The 14,799-nt window shown below is 43.9% G+C and overlaps 1 protein-coding gene across 3 annotated transcripts in view; it reads right to left on the reverse strand.

The window, feature by feature from the left end:
* The window catches only part of pkp4 (plakophilin 4), a 77,685-nt gene that overhangs the window by 19,229 nt on the left and 43,657 nt on the right, over nucleotides 1–14,799 (reverse strand). For 2 of the 3 annotated variants that reach the window (XM_041950249.1, XM_041950251.1), the window contains 6 exons: nucleotides 14,432–14,560; nucleotides 13,819–14,012; nucleotides 12,685–13,273; nucleotides 4,209–4,379; nucleotides 1,753–1,963; nucleotides 184–316 (listed from right to left, as the gene is read on the reverse strand). In XM_041950249.1, the coding sequence (XP_041806183.1) occupies nucleotides 184–316; nucleotides 1,753–1,963; nucleotides 4,209–4,379; nucleotides 12,685–13,273; nucleotides 13,819–14,012; nucleotides 14,432–14,560 (1,427 nt within the window). The remainder of the gene's footprint in view (nucleotides 1–183; nucleotides 317–1,752; nucleotides 1,964–4,208; nucleotides 4,380–12,684; nucleotides 13,274–13,818; nucleotides 14,013–14,431; nucleotides 14,561–14,799) is intronic. The other variant, XM_041950250.1, reaches the window with a different exon arrangement.

Genomic DNA, 14,799 nt, shown 5'->3' on the forward strand with positions numbered 1-14,799 from the left:
CAAAACATAACACCCAAGTTGTAATAAACTGCAGCGTCCCTTTAAAAATGACACAACTGGCACTGATGAACGTACAAAAATTGTCTATAATGTGTAATAATTATCAGAAGTTAAGGTGGTTGAGTACACATGTTGACAGTCAGTCTTTTTGACACGGCGTGGGATCAGTGGTATAATACCTACCTCTGCCTTAACGCGGTTATCGCCATAGCACAGGTGCTGCAGGTAGGCGGCTGCGTTAGCCTGCACGGAAGGGAAGTGGTGCTGCAGCATGTGAATCACCTCCGTCAGCTCTGGGTCACGCCACGCAAATTCTCTAGAATTACAGGTGGGGGGCAAAGGTATCAGCATGACGACAGGGGTAGAAAAAAAACTTAAAACACAGCCACAGATTCCCTCAAAATGAATCCTTCAGCACCTCAGAGCAAACCGATAAGCCCAGGAAATGACATTCACATCCGGTTCTACACAGCAATCCTCTTTGGTCACACTTGGATTGCTGCTTTTCTGTATGCAGTACACTAAAGAAAGAAGTGAGGAATGCATTGTCTCTACACTGCTGTTGAAATATAATCAGGAACCATTTTTTTACACTCTAAAGTGAATAAAAAATACTGTTTATATCAAGAGGAGATATACCATGACCTCACTAGCTGTGTTTCCATATTCTAATGTGCATTCTGAAGTGTCGCATTAGTAGTTTGATGGAAAGTCACAAAATAAGCTTTCACACTCTCTTGAGGTGGTTTTTGCCTTTTTGGAAAAAGAGCTAAAGCGCATAATGTGAAATGGAAGTTCTGGTGTAGTGAACAGTTACCTCAAATGATAGATGAGCTGTTTCCACTTTGAGAGAAGAGATATTCCAAAAACTCGCAACAAAAAATCCTGAAGACCCCTCTCCATTTTTCTCTTCTAGATGGCCACAGGGTTCGTTTCTTCTTTTGCGCTGAGACTGAACTGGTGGCTGGCAAACAACTGGTTGTGTTACCGATTGCGACCTCTCCTTCTTCTACTCTCTTTATTACAGCCATGCGTAACATAGCCTATACCTGCACCTTGATGACACTACGCTTCATGTAGCCTAGTTTATTTACTCCATAACAGCTGGTGGAGACATACCTAATTCGCATTTTCTTTTTCTTTTGTTGCAGTTCAAAAGATACTGTAAATTATGTGCAGCAAGACCCCCAGACTGGTCAAGTGCCTTTTGTCTTGATTATATCACATAACATCAAGAGCCAATGCTAAAAAACATACTGGTGGATTTCCATGGACGGAAATCCTACCAAATATTCCAGGGGAATGTCTCTCTAATGCATTTCCTGGGTCCTGGCGGTCCCCCTGGTGCACTCACATCAAGTAGTTACACTTCAGCAACATACATGAGTGTAAATAAAGCTCTCCATGTGCAAAGTCAGGGGTTTACTGCAGAGGTCAACCCACTTTCTATGCTCACGCGTGTCTGTACCACAGGGCAGGCGCAGCACTTCAGTACATGTGAGAATCTATTGTTAAGTGGCCAGGCATAGCAGAGCCAGCTCAAAGGCTAGAGCTGCATGCGACTACCCAGGGGGCTCGCTGTTTGAATAGTAAGAGGACACTGGTGTTGACCCAGCAGAACAGGGATGCCTTGTAAGCATAAGTAGTCCCTTTGGACGGCTGGTTCCTGCTACACCAGGCTGATTACCAACCACTGACCACATCTGGTAACGCAGGAACACAGCACCGCAGTAAAATGTGAGCAGTGCTTACCTGGGATCCTTCTGAATGCTGTCTATGGAGGGAGAGCGAGTGGCACCATCATCCATTACAACAGCCTGGCGAGTGTAGTTGGGATCGGAGGGCCGGTACTGCGCTGAGCGATACGGATCGGCATAAGTGGCTGCCGTGTTGAGAGCATAGTTGTTTCTTTGGTAGATCATGGCACTGCGCTGGCTGGGTGTCCGCTGGAGACTCCCCACACCTGGGGGCCGAAAAGCAAAATATTCAGACAGAAAGTATAAACAGAAAAAACGCACGAGAGCTGACAAAACCATGTGAGTGGAGATTAGCAGCATTCAGACCTTTCAGCTAAACTCTGAGCCTTGCACGCCGGTAGCATACAACTTTAAACCAAGCTGAAAATACAAACATGCGGCCGTTCTGACAGACTCAGCAACTTCTAAAATCTGGAACCAATTAATGACGAGAATAAAACACAGCTCCCATGGTTCCACAAAGCAGAAGTCCTCTTCAAGGGGCGGTTCGCTTGTTGTTTTGTTTATACAAGATTGTGTTAAAGCAGAGGGATCCTGCTGTTTTCAAAGAGGACGGGAAGCCTCAACCTGCTCGATGATCCACAAATCCTTTCCTCACCGCCCTCTCGGTCCTTTGCACCATTGTATTCTGAGGCTAACTTTGCCAAACACAACAGAGAGGCAATAGTAAACCATGACCAGGTCCAAAAACAGTCAGAGATACACTAGTAAAGCAGAAGCATCACAAACACAAACATGCAGAGAAGCCATCCTTCCAGACAAGGTCCAATATTTAGCCTGACAGCATCTCGCTTCAGCCATCTTTCCTCTTCTCATTCGCTCCAAGTGATATTATGACCTAGTTTTTTAACACAATGGGTCACAAACACAGAACTGCATAAACAAGCGCGTTGGATTTAGCCCTCCTTCTCACCCGAGCCACGTGATGTGTGGCAGCGTGACTGCTGCACTGGTCAGATCCCTATCAGACTTCCAACAGGACTGAGCATGTGCGTGCTCAAACTCCCTCCTCCCAGAAGCCAAGACGTCAACTTGTGGTGCTGCTCCAAAAACACAATTTCTCACATGAGTGCATTTCTGTGTTGGGCAGCAGCACCATCCTGCAATATGGTTATCTACCAAAATGCACCCTAACAGAGCCAAAGACACTGCAAGACAAATTATAAACAACAGAGTGTAGCTTTACAATTTTAGCAGAACTATTTGGATTCCATTCCTTATCTTTTCAGCCAAGGATCAATACTTCTACTTAACATGAAAATCTCACACTTGAACAAAAAAGTACAGTGCAAGCTTCCAGAAAAAGCCAAAGAATGCATGGAAAGCCCGTGGGGGAAAATGGCCCATTGAAATTTCATTTCTAAACATGACAAAGAAAATGCTGGGATCAAATTGGATTTTTCTAATGAAGTAGCTCTTACAAAGACTCCTTATTGAACAACCCCCCCTCCAGATCCACCCCACTTGCCTTTTCTCAATATAGCTGGCATAAACACATTATAGTGGCTTGTCTGGGGGCTTCTCAAAGCATCAATAGCATTTATTAGTGAACTTATCGGTCTAAGCAGATCTCCCGTGTGCCAAGGAGAAAGCCGAATGAAGTGTGTGTGTGTGAGAGAGAGAAAGCTAAGCATGTGCATCTGAGGCAGGAGCGATGATGAGATGAGAATGCTGACATCAGAAGCTGGAAGGCTGTGGATGCGGGTAACCAAACTGTCCCCTGGCCCCTCCATCCTTCTTCTCATTCTCAGTGTGACACACGGGTAATGGACTCCTTTGTGGCAGGATGACATATCAGTACCTGCCTATTAACTCATGTCTCACCCTTTCTGTCTGACAGTGGAGGGAGGAATGGAAGGGAGGCAGGGAAGGAGAGGGTGACACAGAGGAAGAAAAATAGAAAGCAAGAGGAATAAAGCAAGAAAGAAAGACATAACATACATAGTGCTAAAGGGCAGATGGACAGAAAAATGGTCTTCTCTAAGAGTCAAGGGGCCCTACATTAAATGGAAAAGGCTTTGAGAGATTTGAGCATCTGTAATAGATAACAAAAACAAAGTGCCCCGTGTCGGCTTGAAATTAAAATGTTCTGAGAGAAAAAATAGTGCTAATCTTGACCTGCACGACTCCAAGGCAGGAAGATACAGAGAAGCACGAGAAAAGAGCGAGTCTGATGTGTTACGAACACACTCAAAACAAAATCACCGCAGACCATTTTTATCCTGACAACATCGTTACAGACAGGGAACAATGACCAAAATAACCATGACCTTATTTAGAGTATTATAAAATATAAAATGATAACCCTTTTTTTATATGCTAGGACACAAACTTTGCTTTTGGTATCACTACAAGGTGACCGCCTATAGATGGGTACGTCTTGGATGGTTATAATTATATAATGCTATATCCCTTGTGGGTGGTTTGTCAAATAAATAATGTGGGACCAACCTGAGGTGCTCCTGTAGAGGGTGCCCTGCTGGGTGTGGCTGGGGCTGCGGTACAACGGGCCCTGGAACGTGCGATCCTCGTAGATTGGTGCGATGTGGCGGTCTGGGGACATGGCTGACCTTATGTCCTGGCCTAGCTGGCTGTGTTGACTGGCGTATGAGCTCCGGACTCCTGAAGACGTAGGAGAGTGGTTAGCGGATGAGTGGTTAGCAGCAGAGTGGTCTGGTGATTACACGGACGGTCTCATAACTGAAATGTCAAAGGTATGAGCCCTGTAAAAGCAAAAAGCTGTCACTCCACTCCCACGTGTCCCGTCAAGGTGTCATTGAGCAAGACACCGAATGACTTTCAGCTTATTTACTGTAATTCTTTCTGAATGACAGTATGGGTTTAATGTCTGCAACATACACAGAGAAACAGTACGGGGTGTTTGCAGCTTGTCTTAGGCTTTCAAATTCTTTCTCCCAACTTTCTAGACAGCCATTGGCTTCCATTTATTCTGTTACCGTATGAGAAACAGTTTAAGAGAATTGACACCGGCTTGGGTTAATCAATCACATTAAAACACATGTCCTCTTTAATTGCTGTCAAAGTTAATGTCATTGTTGCATGGTGACGCAGAGCACTGCAAAGTCTGCTCTTCATGACCACACAACAACAATGCAGCCCTGACAAGAGTAAAAGCCGACGTGATGTTCACTGTGAGTTTCACGTGAAGTAAGTTCATTTTCATACTGGATGGAAATGAATGCAAACCAGTTTGCTGCAGGGAAGGTTGGATTTTTTTTTCTTTAAATTAAAAATTAAAAGAATCATGAAATGCTTGGGGATATGCTTGTCAGGAAGGTATACATATAAAATGTAAGGGCAGCAAATAACTATACATGATTTTTATACATGAAAGGAAAACTGTGCATAAATTATACAGAAAGCATAGAAAAACAAATCATGTTACCATGAATGTGATTTTCAAAGTCAAAGTCAAAGTCAGCTTTATTGTCAATTCTGCAGTATGTACAGGACAAACAGAGAATCGAAATTGCGTTACTCTTCAACCCTTTGTGACAGGACATATATTAGAAAAGAGATAAATAAACAAAATATATATAATATTTCCAATTCTCCGTGAGACTACAGAGCCTTGACACACAAAGGCAACTTCAAAGAACTCGCACTGACAAAGACGGATGGCTGCGTATCCTTCTATCTTCTGCTGCTCTTACAAACAACACAGAGACTAAAGTCCGGCAAATTGCCAGTTGGCCGTCAACATTAACGTACGCTGTGAACTTGCCTGAATGGAAGTAATTAATCAGTATTTGTACTCCAAAGAACATTGCGGAGAGAAGAACAAAACAAACTAGCCAACCATAACCATGCCACTGTGGATCTGATTAAACAGGCTGCTATGTTCAAAATACAAATTGAGAATATGTCTGATAGAATAACTTCAACTGGCATTGCATTTTTTTATTTTTTCTTTTGCTTTGTAATGGTAGCGTCAGCATGTGGTCTTTTGTTTGTGGAGGAAGAAAAGGTGTAAGCGAATAATAAATACTGCACTAAAAGGGTAAAATCAACCACTGATGAAGGCCAACTAGAGCTGACAGTGTCAGACCAAGAAGGAAATGAACCAATCATGGCCAGAGCAGATGTTCGGAAATGCGTGATATGGGAAATCAGCTTCTGTAATCAGCAATAGGCTGAATCTAATTAAGGGTCCTTTCCAGAAAAGTCGCAGGCTGCAGAGGCAGAAGCAGCAAGTCCTGTCTGACTCAGATTCAGTCCAGATGTGAAACAATAACAGCAGAATGAGGCAACAACAATATCTGTTGCTCCTTCCAGGGCCCAGCTATGAGACTCCTCACCTTCCTTTCCTTACCCAACAAACCTCAAGATGTTTTCAATGTTACTCACCATTCATGTTAGTCCTGCCATTTCCCAAAGATCAAGGAGTATTAAAAACAAAGTTGCAAGTTGCTCAGATTCATATGTTTGGTGTTCAGATTTAGTTCTGGTGTCTACTGAGAAAAAAACATTTGGTAAAATCACAGCAAATGGATTTTGAGGAAAAATGTTCATTCTTAGATACCTTTTAAGACCACAAATAATCACAAACATATAGGAAAAGTTTAGGATATAGCACTTGTGACTAATGTTGGAATTATTTCCACTACTTTTTTCAAAAAAAGCCTATGTAACAACATATTTATTGTAAACATTGCTATTTAGTTACCATTACCACGCATGAAGGGCAATGTTCTAGCCAACCACTGCAGAGACCCGTGGCTTGATTCTCAATACTGGACCAGCTTGGTTGTATGTTCCTAAAAGCACATTTAGCTGTGTTTGGGACACTTCCACAGTCAGGTGGTGGACCCAGGACAGTGTGAACCTGTTGCATGCCACACCTTCCCAGTGAAGCCCATTGCTGACAGGCTAAAGGAGCCTGTTGGTTTACACCCTCCCCAGATCAACAGTAGGGTTAACAGGGACAAACATGCAGTTTGTGTTAAACCTCACATCAGTGAAGCTCACTAAACTGCGAAGCCCAGTGGACCACTATACAGTTGGCAACTAACTGCTCACTGCACATTTCACGAGGCTCCAAACGTCACTTGGGTCTTCGCCAACTGCGGGCGCAGACTGCTGCTTAACAGCAAGCCCGCCATGCAGAACCAGCTAAATGAGGGATTCTTGTCACAGTCTGAGACTAAGGAAATTAATAAATAAGAATGTCTGCCTCCTCTGGGAGCAGGGTGAGTGAAGATTTTAGATGTAGATAGCGGGCCAGCCTCTGAAGCACCACGCCTTCAGCAGTTAGGAAGGCAAACCCTTGGGGGTCGCATCGGGCAGCTGGTCAAAAGACCCTGGTATCCTCTAGCTGCATAGCAGAAGGAATTAACTAAATTAAATATTTATTACTAAGATGGTTGTAGTCCAGATTGTGTGTTGGCTGAGGCTAGTTGACAGACATGGCTGGACTATATAGCTTTTAAATATTAATGCTCTGAATGAAAACCACTACTTACAGTATATCTGTACTATAGCTTTTGATTGGCCAGCAGGTAGTGGTAAAGTGGTAGTCAAGAGAAATCCCTTGATGGGATGGGCCTCTGTCGCTCTGGTCTGACAGGGTTAACACAGCTGTGAACTGAGCTTGTAGAGCTTTCTCCTCATACAAACACACACACACACTGGTAATCTGTAATCTGGTATCCCATTCAATGTATCTCAGTGCCTTTTCAGACCTGTGGTTTGTTCACTTTGCTCTGATTTATATCAAATTCAACAGCAGAAACAGAAATATTACCAGGAAGATCTGACTAAAATGCCTCCTCCTCCTCCTTTTTTCTTCTATATACTGGAGCACCAGCAGTGTGTGTTGCTAATTGTTTTCTTTGTATTTATGAGGTAAATATACCAGTGTGGAATAAATGAAATCCAGCTCCAGAGAGCATCTAGACTGTGACTAGAAAACATTGTCCTGATGCATCTCATTAGAAGATGTGCCGCCTCAAGAGTTACCTCTCAGAGATGAGCTCTGATGGATACATGCCCGACACACTTGCACAACAATTGTTATTCAAACGACGCATCAGGTAAGCTTGATTAGATCATCTTAAATCATCAGGCAATGCGCGAGCAAGCTGTTTCAGATGGAAGGGTCGAGCGTAGGTGGGTCGAGACCAACCCTTGATTGGTAATCTTAGCCCGCTTGTTTCGCCCCGCATCTGAGTGAGATTGCTGTGTTCACATACGCCTGAAAGGGCTGAGCCTGGATTTGAAACACTGTAGGTTTTGATACAACTGGTCCAAACGAGCTATTTGTGGATACAATAACATGTATTTTGTGCAGGTGATCAGTGCAGAAGACAAAGCACTAACTTTACTGTCAAGATTATCACTGGCCATCTGGTTAAACTGATCAAGTTGCAAACAAGGCTGTGGAGGCCACTTATTAAGCAGTATCTACATTTATGGAATCTTTTTGGTTGATTTCCACCTGTCAATTGAGTGCCATTTTGGTGGTGTGGCTGGAGGATTTTGTGGGTGTGTCTTAATCATTTCTTTTTGAAAAAATAGTACAAGAAATTAACACAAAATAACTACATCAAAAATTGTGCCTAATTCATTTGCCTATGCAACAGGTTGGCCCTCCAATAGCACCCCACCTCCTCCTTCAGACCCCCCTGCTTCCATGGGCCACCCACCATTGTTTAATTCCCGGGCTGAACGGTACTTCTTCACACCTGCTACCAGGTTCTTTCTCCATTGTTTAAGAATAGTCTGATGGAAAAACCAGTCGTTGCAATTAGCCATTAAAAAGAAATTCTTTTTTGACACTGTTTAATAAAAGCAATGATCCACTTAATGCAATGCTTTTAGAGCAGCTTAGAGGGTTTTACGCACTCCAGTGTGAACATCTCTTAGCTTTTAGTGTGCTCTCTTGTGGCTTTTTGCTAAATGAACCATTGCAGCCGCAATATATACAGTAGGTTCACAATATTAAAATTATCGGTGGATTCTGTTAAATACTCACTTAGCCTTGAGGCACAAAAGAGTAAACTTAAGTATGAGCTACATATAAACAAGTACTCTGAAATGGCAGGCACACTGTAGTGCAGGGTTGGGAGTGAAACAGAGTAAACTGAATAATGCTGCTGGTGCTGTGTGCTGTAGTGGCACGCTCAAAAGCCCAGGAAGCCTTTCACTCTGTGGCAGTGCACACAATAGCCACTAGCAGCAGCTTGGCAGGAAATCAGTTCAGCTTCTCTTGTTCAAAGGTTTTGAAAGGGAATGAGGAGACGAAGAGAGAGGAGGTAGTGGGACGCCATAAGAAAAGGCGGGAGCAACAGAGAAGAAAGCAGGAGAGAATGTGAGAGGGGGAGGGAAAGAAAGGATGAAAATGAAAAGAGGGTTAATGAGGCAGTCCAGGACCATCAGAGACTTCTCATACCATGTAAAGCCTGGCCACATGAACCAGGCTTTTGGCACAGCTGTGACCGAGTGAGAAGGACAGAATCTACCACACACAGGGGCTTTCGTGCATATCTCTCCCTCTCAGCAGCCCGACTCCTGAAAGTAGCAACATTTAAACAACCTAAGAGGAGACTAATCCGTCTGCCTTCTGTATTCTGCTCCCCTGATAGAAGGGCTGCAGTCACTTCTAAAAGCATCTGCAAATTGTCAGGGAGAAATAACATACTGCTGTCTATTGAGGATGAATGGCCCACATTCCTGGTGCGTTATAGTCATTTAATTCTCCCCCTCAGCCCTCGCACCGTGGCTTTAACAGATTACACTTGGCAGAGGCTATATGAAGGGCGGTGGCGGCTTGGCGCGTGCTTGCTCTAGAGAAACAAACACTTAAATGGATGCAGCTGACTGCATTCCTCAACAAAAATCATTTTCAAGAAACCTCTCCGAACAAGCAGGAGAACTGGCGTGATCACCAGAAAATTGTTACATATAAAAGTGAGAATAGCTGTAAAAATAGTGTTCCACGGTTAAAAGTACCACGTTGGGTCGGCTGTCTGGTTGAGAAGGCACACATGCCATTTTCCCCTTGCTCTTTCTCCGTCCCACTCTGCTCTGAAATGGACGTAGCTGTACTGAGCACGTTATTAGGGACAATTTGTCTTCATTTTCCATTTTTCAGCAGCAGAGGGAAGGTATGACTTCCTGCCAATGAAGCCAGGGAGGGGAGCCAGGTGGGAGGTAGGAAAAAAGGAGGGAGGGGAATAAGAGGAGAGCACAAGATAGGTCACGACAGAAAATACACATAAAGGCACGGCGGTCTGCTGAAAAGAAAACAGAGGACACCACACAATGTGTCAGAGCGAAAGAGAGGTGAGGAAAGGAGGCAAAAAAACATCTTATAGATACCGACAGAAAACCACCGACAGCAACAATATCAAGGTTAGGCTGTCGGATGGTGTTTGCCGAATTCTTGCGATTGAGCCTGATCATGTGATCATACCATTTCCTTCCACTACGGCTCATCAAACACCTGTGACAAATTACCGTCAGGGGTAAGGCCCCACTGAAGTGCATGTGTAGGAGAGGGAAGACACAGGAGGGATGCTTTTGCAGAGAGAGAGAGGAGAACTAGGCTGGCGTCTCTCTCTGCTGAGAGGACAGACACTGAAAAGCCATTTGTGTCTGCTCGAGACATCATCATTCAGCAGTGTGACATAACTGCCTACTTACAGGAACCTGCAAATTCACCTGAAAATGAACGCCTGAGAGAAGGTTAACGTATCCCCACAAGATGACGAATTCTGGCAACCAGAGGTCACACAACCTCCGTGATTTAATGATGGCTTGGTTCGCTAAAGTCCAACAACGTCCAGATTGATATCAGTTATGGGCGACCTGGGCCAAAAAGGCAGGGAACACGACAAAGCTCTTCCACTTTATTTGACAAACTGTCTCTTTGTCTACCGAGTAGACAAAGAGTGCAGAGACTGAGGTCCCAAGGTGCTAGCAATAGCACACAAGCTAGCACCAAGGCCAAAACAAGCAGTCAGCAATGCCTGCTTTTTTAGCCACTATTACATATGATAAGAACAAATCTATACATTTTTTGTGAAGTAGCATATGTCTGTTGTTAAAAGGGAATATATGTATTGTTAATGATATCAAAAACACTTTGTGATAATATTTTAGGCCAGAAGTCCCAGCCCTACTGCGTACAATGTGAAATTAAATCAGCGCTGCATGTGATGTTGCAGCTAAAAACGCTACAATAAACCCATGCAATGGTATAAATGGCAATTCACTGGAGATTATTACTTCACTGAGAACAAATACCAGACACACGTGTACATGCAACACCTACAGGCAAACACAATACACTGAGAAGATGAGAAACTGGTGTCACACAACAACCAAAAGTGTTCACCTTGAACGTCATCATCAACCAGGGCATCTGAGCATATCCCCACGCAGCAGGAAGTCAAGCAGAAAACAGTCTGTTAACCTTGTTACAATAATACAGTTATTTGCTGAATAAGTGCTTTTACCGTTTGGAGGAAAACAAAAATGTTCTTGGATTTTTGCTTGCAGCAGTGATAAATGACAACTTTCATTTCCTTCTCAAGTTGAAAACCGTTCACGTATTAAAGAAATGTCAACAAAGGTGTTGATTATGTTATGAAAACAGTGGTTTTCATTATTTGTCAACGCGTCAGTCCCATCTACAGGCGATACCTTAAAAAGTTAGGACTTAGGATGAGGCTCAGAAAACATTAGACAGCACTTGTTTTTTCCCCTTTCTTGCAAAAGGAAGACACACAGGCTAGTTTGGGCAGGCATCATTTTGAATAAATTCACACGTAAATAGTTGGCCACCTAATTTTTTTCCTTGCCAAGTGTCCACAATATAGCAATATGGAAATGTGTGCAATGAAATAAAGGGTTCAGAATATTAATTCTAAATCTTCCAAAATACAGACATTATAGATTTGGGCTACTATACAGTATTAGGACTACTAGATTTGGTTTCTATTCTGTTGTTAAAACAAAGCTAGCTATGATTAGCTATAATTGGTTATTAGCTATTACACTCTTTGAGCTAGTATTTGTCTTCCTGCAGGAACTATGTTTTGGCTACACTCCAGGTCAACCGCTGACCTTACAGTCACTGTTTACTATTCAGATTTAGTATGCTGAGCACAGATGCAACAACAAGCCGACACAAGTATAGATGCATCACTGTCCAAATATTTACGGCCTGCACTACAAATTCTCTACTCAAGAAGTTAAGAGGAATGGATGAAAAGCAAGTATGTGACAGCATGCTAGGAAGCACATTTTAAAAGGGGTTTGTTTCTTTTCATTGTGTCAATGTTTCCAAGTATATAAGATGTTTTAATGTAATATACACTTTGACTAAAGATAACTTCTCACATTAATGGATGTAATAAAGAATGTTTTGCATATTACATCATCTGAAGTTAAAGAAAAATTCTGACTATATGTTGAAGCATTTTATCTCAATGTATGCCTATTTATTAATGTTGGGGGGTGGCTCTATTAAACATTGACATTACAACCCTGTGTTCCTCCAGTGGTCATAGGCCATGGAGTGAATCCACATGAGAGTTTGCCCTTGACAAATAAACCACACGCACACCCACACAAACATGACACACAGTGATTCACACAGCTATGCCCCAATGGAAGAAGGGATGCTGAGGCAAAATAGGAGGAAAGAGGAAAACACCATGTAGTGTACCCTTTTCCTCTGATTTGACAGAAGGTATTTCATGGTTGCTATTGCTCTCAGACCTTTTATATAAAACACTGCAGCAAAACTATACAGGCATTTGAAAATAGTTATTATCTGATCTGAGAGTCTAAGTGAGTTAGAGCAGGCTGTTGAGCTGACTGTAAACGACTGTAAAAGACTGTAAATGGCTGTGTGTGTGTGTGTGTGTGTGTCTGTTTGTGTGTGCATGCATTTGAGTACCTGTGAGGCTGTCAGGTCTCGTCATCCTCTCGTAAATGTCGTAACTCTGGGGTCCATAGGGGTCGGTGTTGTGGAGCATGGAGCGGGGCAGAGTGGAGCTGTAGTGCTGGGGCACGGCGGTCATACTAGCCCTGACTGGAGACGACGAGTGACTAGGCTGCTTAGTCAGTGGAGGGTTGATGCCATCCACCATCGTCAGAGGTGAGCCCATGCGGCCTGATGATGACCCCGCAGAGGCCTGATAGGGCGAGGTGGTACGGCTGGCGCTGCCTGATCGCGAGTTTGTGGAGCCCATGCGTCGCAGTGCAGCAGGGGAGTTTTTCTGCGTGGAGTAGGGTGAGGCGCTGCCACCACCACCGCCACCGGTGGTACTGGAGCGCTGGGCAGAGGGCAAGGTTGTAGAGAAGATGCTGGAGAGGGGTTTGGGTTCAGTTACAATGGGGGAGCCGTAGGCACTGCCAACTGAGGTACGCAAGGAGCCGCGGGAGGGGGACATACTGCTAGCGTAGGCTGGCGAGTGAGAGCGAGAAGGCACTGAGCTTACCCTCCGCATAGCACGGCCAGGCACTGCTGTCGTCACTGCTGGAACCTGAAAGTCCGACAGAAAACAATATGGCTTCATGTATTTACTTCTTCAGTCTTTAAGGTCCTATAAAATAATTAACAATCATGTTGTGGTCTCTGCTATAAATTGACTGTTGCACAAATAATGACATGCTAAATTACACAGCACTGCATAAACCAATTCATTACAGAGCATAACTTTACTCTGGGCCATATTTATTTTCCACCCCCCTCTGTTGTGTGTGACAGTGCCATTTGGTTTCTCAGTGGTCTGTGTGTACAACGCTGTATGAAGCATGTTTATGTTGCAGTGTAGCGTGCACCTTCTGTGCCCTGAAGCATTACGCTGCTACCTTTGCAGAAAAACATGCAACAGCAATTTTGGCGTTCATCTTTCATTGCCTTGAATTAAATGCTCATAGTCAGTTACGTAATTAAGCTTCATGAGCCCTTGAACACTGAGAACAATGACTGTTTAATTCAAAATATGATTGTGCATAAGATAACTCTTTACAGGCATATTTTGTGCTTGACAACAGCAATATGTTGTATTGCAGTTGCTGGCAGTACCTGGGCTGAAGCCTGGCCCTCGGCCCTTGCATTCCTAACTAAGGTACCAGTGCCAGCACCCGGGAAGGAGTGCTGCATCCTCAGCTCAGCCTTGCCCAGGTTCTGGCTGCTGAGGTAGCCGCTGCTGGCGTCCTGGTAGCCGCTGTCCGAGTACGAGTTCATCTGAGTTGAGCTACGCGAATTCCCTGCGGACCCTGAGAGAGAGAGAGTGACAGAAAAAGAGAGACAAAAATGAAATGCAGAGAGAGAGGGGAGAGGAACGGGAGACAGAGACATCATAAATGGTTCCATAATAGACACAACCTTTACCTAGACAGCACTACTAATGACAAATGGCACAGGAGGGGGAGAACTGTTCGAACACCCTATGATTCAGTGTGCAATGGCACATCATTCAGCCTTTCATGAGCTGTGGTGAGGGATCTGTTGTTATCCGTGACACTCAAGGCATCAAGGATCAGCATGGAAAAGCCAAAGGTGCAAGACGAAATAGCACTCCATGTCATCGAAAGAGAAGTGAAGAAACAATTTGGAGCTGAAGAATTTCAGAAAACGAAGATGTGGTTAGAGAGAAAAAAGATTAGCAGAAAACGAAGAGAAGGTAATAACAGACCCTCACTTTCATGGAGGGAGTGCTCGGGGGAGTACAGAGACACCTGCTCTGACTCAGTCCTGATGCGGTAGCTGGGCGACTGGGAGCTGTCAGTCACCCGAGACTTTGTGTCCCCTGGGGTGGAGGCATCTGGGAAGACACAGCAGAGCAGGGAGTCAGACGCAGGGGAAGAGCTTTGAGTCTGAAACAATTACAGAGTTTTAGCTATGGATGGAAAGATTAGAATAGTCATTAAAGCAGTCAAGAATTTTTGGAGTTGAGAGGAAACAATAACACACAATTTATGCAACATTAGTTTCGTGCCTGTGTACAGTCGGTGTCATTAAATTTTACTGCCATACTTATTTGGGAAGGCAAAATTGGGTAGC

This window comes from Chelmon rostratus, chromosome 13, assembly GCF_017976325.1.
Source record: "Chelmon rostratus isolate fCheRos1 chromosome 13, fCheRos1.pri, whole genome shotgun sequence".
Classification (NCBI taxonomy): Eukaryota; Metazoa; Chordata; class Actinopteri; order Chaetodontiformes; family Chaetodontidae; genus Chelmon; species Chelmon rostratus.